The sequence below is a fragment of the Impatiens glandulifera genome, chromosome 5, assembly GCF_907164915.1.
Source record: "Impatiens glandulifera chromosome 5, dImpGla2.1, whole genome shotgun sequence".
In the NCBI taxonomy this organism is placed as follows: domain Eukaryota; kingdom Viridiplantae; phylum Streptophyta; class Magnoliopsida; order Ericales; family Balsaminaceae; genus Impatiens; species Impatiens glandulifera.
Window position 1 is genome coordinate 36,470,538 of NC_061866.1, and position 8,929 is coordinate 36,479,466.

At 31.9% G+C, this 8,929-nt stretch overlaps 1 protein-coding gene across 1 annotated transcript; it reads left to right on the plus strand.

Annotated features, from left to right (window-relative positions):
- Positions 1 to 458: 458 nt before the first annotated feature.
- LOC124939274 (cytochrome P450 76T24-like) lies at positions 459 to 3,552 on the plus strand. The gene is made up of 4 exons (XM_047479761.1): positions 459 to 588; positions 711 to 1,193; positions 1,614 to 1,913; positions 2,907 to 3,552. Exons 1-4 carry the CDS (start codon positions 460 to 462, stop codon positions 3,516 to 3,518), a joined length of 1,524 nt encoding a protein of 507 aa, XP_047335717.1. The 5' UTR covers position 459; the 3' UTR covers positions 3,519 to 3,552.
- The last annotated feature ends 5,377 nt before the right edge of the window (positions 3,553 to 8,929 follow it).

The following is an 8,929-nucleotide window of genomic DNA, read 5'->3' on the forward strand; positions in this document are numbered from 1 at the left end:
CTAGCCCATCGATTGGGTGAACTGCACTTTGGAGTATTTAACTAACTAAACTATATAATTATTGTTTAATTTTAAATATATATATATATATATATATATATATATATATTTTTAATATAACATAAAAGTTAAATAAATAAAAAATTATAAGTTCCCCAAAGTTCGGGCCAACCATGTATATAAGTAACTTTGAACATCTCTAACCATGTTAGAAAACATATTAAATAACTTCATATATTTATTTGATTTAAGTTATCACCGAACTATTATTATTATTATCACCTAGCAACTTCAAGTTGAGGATATATTTTATTATTTATTTTTGTAGAGGAGTGTCGTGATACATCTGTTAATTATAAGGCAATCCAGTAATATATATTAAATGTTTTCTTGCATCTGAATTATTCTCTATAAATACCGATCAAAGGAACATCAACCTTGAAACACAAATAAATTGAGATGGATATTATTCCTTTGATTCTCTCTTCATTCCTCTTCTTCTTTATCAGTTCAGCTCTTTCTCACTTTAGAAGAAGGAAGCTTCCCCCAGGTCCTATTGGCCTGCCCATCTTTGGAAACCTTTTTCAGGTATGCTAATATTTGTAACTTTTGTTTTGTTTTTTAAATGTTGATTCGAACCATAATATTTGTAATTATTTTTTTTAAATGCTGATTCGATCACATAACCTTGAAGACATGAAATCTTACAGGTCGGGCCGAAGCCCCATGTATCGTTTGCGAGACTGGCCAAAAAGTACGGTCCAATAATGTCCATACGGCTTGGTTCTGTCACATCGGTGGTTGTTTCTTCCCCGGAGATTGCCCGAGAGATTTTACAGAAACATGACGAGGTTTTATGTGACAGGGAAATACCAGACGTTGCGAGAGGCCAAGCTAATTTTCACATCTCCATGATTTGGCTTCCCTATGGCAATAGGTGGCGGATGCTCCGACAAGTATTGAGCACTCAGTTGACACACATGCATAAGTTGAACTCCTTGGTCGAGTTGCGGCATAAGGCTTCTAGAGAGCTCGTGGAATTTGTGAAGGAGATCTCTCAACGCGGTGGGCCGAAGATTATTGGGGAGAGACCGGTTGCTATCGGAAACTTGGCTTTCGCTACGGCTCTTAACCAAATGTCAAACACTTGTTTCTCAAAGAATGTGGCGGAATATGAATCCAATGAGATTCAGGTATATAGAGCGAATTTAACGTACAATCTAGATTTTCTTTTTGTTAATTATAATAAAATATTAAATAAATTCAATTAGGCATCCTAAATTTCAGGACCGACCCTAATGAGTTTAAGACTTATAGTTCAATAATGGTAGAGCACAGGGGCTGAACCAGGATTTGAAACCTACCCGGGCTAATTTTTTATTAAAAAAATCTATTCGGGCTAGTTTTATAGTTTGCTGTCACCAATGTCTTTTAGCGACGGAAAATAACCAATGACGACGGTAATTTACCGTCGTTATTGATAAAATACATACAGGTTGTCTAAGGCTACCCGGGCTACCGCCCGGACCGACTTGTACTTGGCTCCGCCCCTGGTAGAGCATAAGAACTTATATTCTCTTATCAAATGAATTGACATGCATGTATGCATATAGGGGTTTCTGAAGGCGGTGAAAACAGTGATGCATGTGACGGGACAGTTTAACATAGTGGACGTGTTTCCTTGGCTTAAGACAATTGATCCCCAAGGGTTGAGGGCCAAGTCTAAGGAAGCTTATGGTTGGCTTGAGGCCGTGGTTGATGATTTTGTTAACAAAAGGATGCAATGGAGGAGGAAGGATTCTAGCCTTTCTTCTTCTTATACACATCATGATGGTGATCTCTTGGACTCATTTATAGATTACAGTCTTAAAGACCCTGACTTTACTACTCAACAGTTCAAAGTCTTACTACTGGTTAGTAATTATCTCAACTCTAAAAAACTTTTTAATTAAAATATTACCCATCTACATAATATTTTCTCATCATATATATTTTATAAAAAATGATTGGGAGAAGAAATTTGAGGGAGGGAATTAGGGATGGAATGACATGGCACAATTTGATTAGCCAAAAAAAAATAACAAAATTTATCTCTTTTCTCTCCTCACATTCGATCATTTTTCCAACCAGTGATGTAGTGACATATCATTTTCTCCCCCATTTCCTCCATCAAATTCCCTCCCCTATCACTCCTCATATTTTATATTATAAATTTTAATTAATTTGTGATAGAACACAAAAATTCAAACTTCTGGATTCGAGTCTTCACAATCAAACCATTTTAAAATTAAATTTTACTTAATGTATTTGTATAAATAGTTTAAGTTATTTAAAACAATTAAAAAATCTTGTATTAAAAGATGGAACTTTCATCAATTAAATCACAACATTAAATTATAAAAAATAAAAATAGTAGTAGTACAAATGAAGTTTAGAGTGTTAATCGCTTTTCAATATTCTTTTCATTTTTTTAATTATACTTAAAAGATTCTCATTATTTTGTATATACCTGAACTATTTCTTTAAAAAAAAATAATATTATAATATATTAAATATATATATATATATATATATATATATATATATTAATTATTTTATCAAATAACCTCAATGTTGTTTTCTTTTGTGAAGTAATGGAATTTTTTTAATAAAATATATATAACAAATAGTGTCAATATTATATGTATCATAATACAAAAAATCTTATACCTAACTAAAAGAGATATTAACTAGTTTCAATTATTAATAATGTGACTATGATTAAGATAAGATTGTAACAAATTTGGAGTTTCTATAATTTTACATATTTTTAATTTTCTCATACCAATATTTTAACAAAATAATTATAATAAGAAATCTGTTTTTATACTAAAGATCTTAACTAGTTTTTTTTTTAAATTTTGTAGGAGTTAATTCTTGCTGGATCTGATACAACATCAATCACCGTGGAATGGGCAATGACGGAACTTCTTTTGAATCCAGACATAATGATAAAGCTTCGTCAAGAGATAACAGAGGTAATTGGCACAAAGGGAGAAATAGAAGAAGCTGACATTATTAATTTACCATACTTACAAGCTGTAATTAAAGAAGCAATGAGGCTTAGGCTAGCCGTTCCACTTCTAGTTCCCCGCAATTCCAAAGAAGAAGTTGAAGTTAAAGGTTATGTGATCCCAAAGAACACACAAACAATCATAAATGCTTGGGCAATGGCTCGAGATCCCTGCTACTGGGAAGCCCCCAACAAGTTCTTACCCGAAAGATTTCTCAACTCAAACATGGATTTTAAAGGGCAGCATTTTGGGTTTATTCCATTTGGTTCTGGACGAAGAATATGCCCTGGGATACTCGTGGCTCAACGCATGGTTAGCCTCATAATTGCATCATTGGTTTACCATTTCGATTGGAAGCTTCCAAGAGGTACCACAATAGATAACCTTGACATGGACGATGTCTTTGGGCTCACACTCCGAAGGGCCACTCCGTTGCTCGCGGTCCCAACAATGATTAAACATTGATATATGATTAATTAAATGGTGTGTTAAGTTAATATTTTTTATCTTTGAAAATTGGGTGGAGTGGTATGCTAAAATAAAAGATCTTTAATATAGATCAATTGTCCAATTATTAGGGTAGTATGGTGAAAAATTGTCCAATTATTATTAGGGTAGTATGGTGAAGACTTGTACATTTGGATTTGGTTTGAACTTTGTTAGAATATAAGATAATATATTTATAAGATATTATCACAATATTATATATATTGTGATAATATCATTAATATATTATATTATATTATTATATTAATTTTCTTATAAGTATATTGTAATTTATATATAATAAACATAACTTATGTAAATCAATCATATCATTCAATACAATCTCCTTCTCTTTATTCTAACATGGTATAAGAGCCAATATTTTGTCCTTGAGCACAAATTTAGTCTTTCGCTGTCTCCATCAATGGTTACCTTAGCCATTGATGGAGAGCTCTAATCATTATTATTATATTTTTTAATAATATTTTTTTGTTTCAAATAATTCTCTTGATATTTTTTTCCTTCTTTCAAATAATTATGTTGATATTCTTACTTTCTTCGGCAATCGTATTCTCTGTGTTTAGTTTTCAGTTGTTGCTTTATCCTAGTAGTTAATGCCATATTTTTATTGGTGTTAATCCAATCATATGTGCTCCTTTACTGGTTATTTAGTCAATACATTGTCATTCTCTCGTTAGAATGAGTTTTACAGGTGTTGTTTCACCCAGCATTCTATTCTCATGGGATTCTACCTTCTTCGATGGTTTTCTTTAATGCAACACACTGACATCCCGTCGTTGGATGGATTTCGAGACTTGCGAGTAACTTTGAAATTCATTCGGTTGTTGTTTCACCCTAGCATTCTATTCACATGAGATTCTATCTCTTCGTTGGTTTATCCGTAAACACACTGTCATCCTTTAACTGGATGGAGCTCACGAGTTTTTGAAGAATGAAGAATACAACATCAATATTTCATCATCTCGTCTTCAACCTCAAGCTGTTCAAGTGTTTTTCATCTTGAGTTTGAAAAGAGATGTAAGAATATAAGATAATATATTTATAAGATATTATCACAATATTATATAAATTGTGATAATATCATTAATATATTATATTACATTATATTATTATATTAGTTTCCTTATAAGTATATTGTAATGTCATATAATAGACATAACTTATGTAACTCAATCATACCATTCAATACAATCTTCTTTTCTTTATTCTAACAAACTTAATATTAGAAGTCATTTCACCACAACTCTATTAATATTTACAAATAATTATAATAACAAATTATTTTTATTATACAGTATATATAGATTAGACATTTTAATTAATATAGTGGAGACTCATAATTTAGTGATGATAGAACACATAAACTAAAGGTCATGGGTTCGAGCTTTCACTGAACCATTTAAAATATAATAAAAACTTTAGTTAATGTGGTTGTGTTTGTGTGAAAACAGTACAAGTTAAAACATTTATAACTTCTTGTATTAAAATATGAAAATCACATCAATGAAATAACAATATGAAATTAGAAAAAGATGGAAATAGTAGTATTAGATAAAGGTAAATGTTTATAAATATTATTTAGCAGAATAAAATCCATATTAAAATTCATTCATAAAATTTGCATTTCTCTTAAGTAAATCAAACTAAATACAAATCAATTTGTTGCATTAATAGCTACGAATTATAAAAAAAATAGACATTAAATTTAAAAACATCTAAATGATGTAAAAAAACATGAGTTATGATAGGGGAGCTACTGGGACAACGATTCCTCTAGCGACTCCCCCACGTGACATGTTAGCGTGGAAAATAAAGTCATGTGAAAATATATAAAAATAAAGTCAGCGCGCGCACTTTTCTTCACTTTTGATCAAATCATAGTCAGGCTATGATTCTTCTCCTATCGAAAATAGCCCAAATCTTCGAGATTTAGATTTCTCTCACCATGAAAAACCTAAATCGAAGCAGACGACGACCTAGAAGACGACTATTGTGAAGAAGACGAGCGCGAAGAAGACCATCGTGAAGAACACTACGAAGATATGACGACCGCCACGAAGGAGTCGATGAGCGCGAACAAGACGTTAACATGTATTATTTTAAAATTAAATTGTAATATTATTTTTAAACTAAATTGTAATGTATGAACTGTAATGTTATTTTTAAACTAAACTGTACTATTATTTTTAAAATTGAACTGTTCTAAACTATAATGTTATTTTTAAAATTAAACTATAATGTGTTTTAAAACTGAATTATAATGTCTAATAAACTAATATATAATGTTTGGTAAACTAAAATGTAATGTTTGATGAATTCTATTGTAATGTCATTTAAAACTGTAATGTAATGTCATTTAAAAACTGAACAGTAATGTGTTTTAAAACTGGAATGTAATATTTTATAAACTAAAGTTTAATGTTTTATTAACTAAAATTTAATGTTTTATTAACTAAAATGCAATATTTTATAAACTGAACTGTAATGTCCGATATACTAAACTTTAATGTCATTTAAACTGAAATGTAATGTTCGATATACTAAATTGTAATGCCCGATAGACTAAACTGTAATGTCTAATATATTATATTGTAATGTCTTATATATTGAAATGTAATGTCCAATATACTAAACTGGAATGTCCGATATACTAAACTTGAATGTCCGATATACTAAATTATAATGTCTGATATACTGAACTGTAATGTTTTATATAATACTAAATCGTAATGTCTGGTATACTAAACTGTAATGTCCAATAGACAAAGTAATGTCATTTAAATTGAACTGTAATGTTTGATATACTGAATTGTAATGTCATTTAGCCTGAAGTGTAATGTCCGATATACTGAAATGTAATGTCTGATTCCCTATAATGTAATGTCCGATATCCTAAACTTTAATGTCATTTAAACTGAAGTGTAATTTTTGTTAACATTGTGTATCTCTTATTCTTTAAATACATGGATAAACCATCATCAATCCATCCCGATGTTCAAATCCCCAATGTTCAAATCTCCACGGTTGGAATGACTTTTCATTCCGAAAATGAGCTTCGTGAATATTATAACGCTTATGCACAATCAAAGAGTTTTAGTATTCTAAGCTAGGAGCAAGGAATGATTCAAAAAAGCAAAAGTGGTTCTCCATTGCTTGTGTCAAAATTTGTGCATATTCTATAAGGGGAAAATATTTACAATGTAGACCTTCCACCAAGACGAATTGTAAGGCTCAAATAAACGTTGCGATTATGAATGAAGGTGTTGTTGAGATTACTAGTGTCTTCCATTAGCATAACCATAGGTTGAGCCCGAGAAAGTCGAAACATCTTAGATCTCACAAGGTTCTAGATCCAATTGCGAAGAGAAGATTGTATTTAAACGACAAACTGGAATTACTTTGTCAAAAACATTTCAATCATTTATAGTTGAAATTATTATATATGATCATCTAACTTTTGATGAGAGAAGTTATAGAAACTATATTTCAGAAGTTAAGCGGTTGAGGTTAGGAGATGGTGATGACGAAGCGCTTTGTCATTATTTCTACCGAATGCAAAGTAGATGTTTAAATTTTTATGTTTATGATGTGGACGAGAAAAACTGGATAAGGAATGTATTTTTTGTTGATGGAAGATACAAGAATGTTTATGAGTACTTTTCGGATGTCATCACCTTTGACACAACGTATTTGACAAACCTCTATGATATGCCTTTTGCTTCTTTTTCGGGGTAAATCATCATAACAATTATTTTTCTAGGGTGTGGCTTACTGTCTATTGGGGATATAGAATTTCAGATTTATTTATTTGTCTTTTTAAAGTGTGGTTGACATGTTTGAACGGACATGATCCAAAGGCAATAATCACTAACCAATGTCGATCAATGACCATTGTTATTGAAAAGGTATTTCCAAACACCCGTCATCGTTTTTGACTTTGCATATAATGAAAAAACTCCCTACTGATCATGCTCAGTATATGAACAAAAATGATCGAAATAAGGTTAGTTTTTAAGATCTAATGTTATTTGGATATTTGTAAACTGTTATAAAAATACTACACTAAAATGCAAAATCCATTGTTTTTTGTATTAGGCAAATTCGGCATAAATGTGTAGGATTCAACATGATAGGATCGGTTTGATCAATAAAGATTGAGGTCTGACAAACGATTCGATACTAATCCTATGAGGGATTAATATTTGTTTCTATTCTTCACAAATCTTTCGAACTCTTGAAACGGTTTCAAGTGTGGAAGTGTTCGTCGGATTTGAAGCTTTGAACCAATGAAAGATGAATGACAAAAAGTAAAGAACACAGGGAGTTGTTTATGAATTTCTGAGCAAACCCTCATACGTCACCCCTTCTTCCACAACCGAAAGAATTTCACTAAACTCTTTGAATCAAATACAGTTTACTGATCTAGCTAAAACTCTGTTGAACAGAACAGCCTCTATTCAACTTACAATATTTAGAAGAATATTCTCATAGATAGACAGTGTTTTTATTCTTTCTCTCTTGAACTTGAATGATGTAAGAAATCAGTAAGGCAAGAGTGATTCAGTAAAATGACCAGTTGATCGAGAGATTCGTCCGTTGTCCTTGAGCATCTATTTGTAATATAAGGACACCAACGGTCGAATCTTCTTCAAGAACACGTGGCAAACATCCATTGGAAGGCCGCCCATAGGACAAGAGTACAACGAACTCTGAGCAAATGGATCGTGGTCGTACTGAACTGGTAGTGCGCCGAATATCCTCTCTGATATTATCTTGTACTGGACAAACCGTTGGAAGGACATTATCATACGTGGCGTTCGTTCATTTGATACAATTAGTTGGCTTGTCAGACTGCTCATGAGTGAGTGGAGTAGGGTAGAAGACATTTAGTTGATCGTGGGTAGACGTATGCTAACTTCAAACCGTTGCTGAAGCGAGGCATTAGACGTGCTCCAATAGACTGCCTAGTCTAAGTGAGTTAAACATCAACGTCTAATAGCGTGTTCCATTAGATCACCAAGTCTAATGGAGTTAGATTGCAACGTCTAACTATGTATCCCTTCAAACTTGTCTGAAGGAGTTAGACATCAACGTCTAACTATGTTTCCCATTAGACTACCACGTCTAATGAAGTTAGACCTCAACGTCTAACTACGTATCTGTTAAACTACAACGTCTAACTACGTATCCCTTCAGACTTGTCTGAAGAAGTTAGACGTCAACGTCTAACTACATTTCCCATTAGACTACCACATCTAATAGAGTTAGACTTCAATGTCTAACTACGTATCTGTTAGACTGCAACGTCTAACTACGCATCCCTTCAGACTTTTCTGAAGGAGTTAGACGTTAACGTCTAACTACGTTTT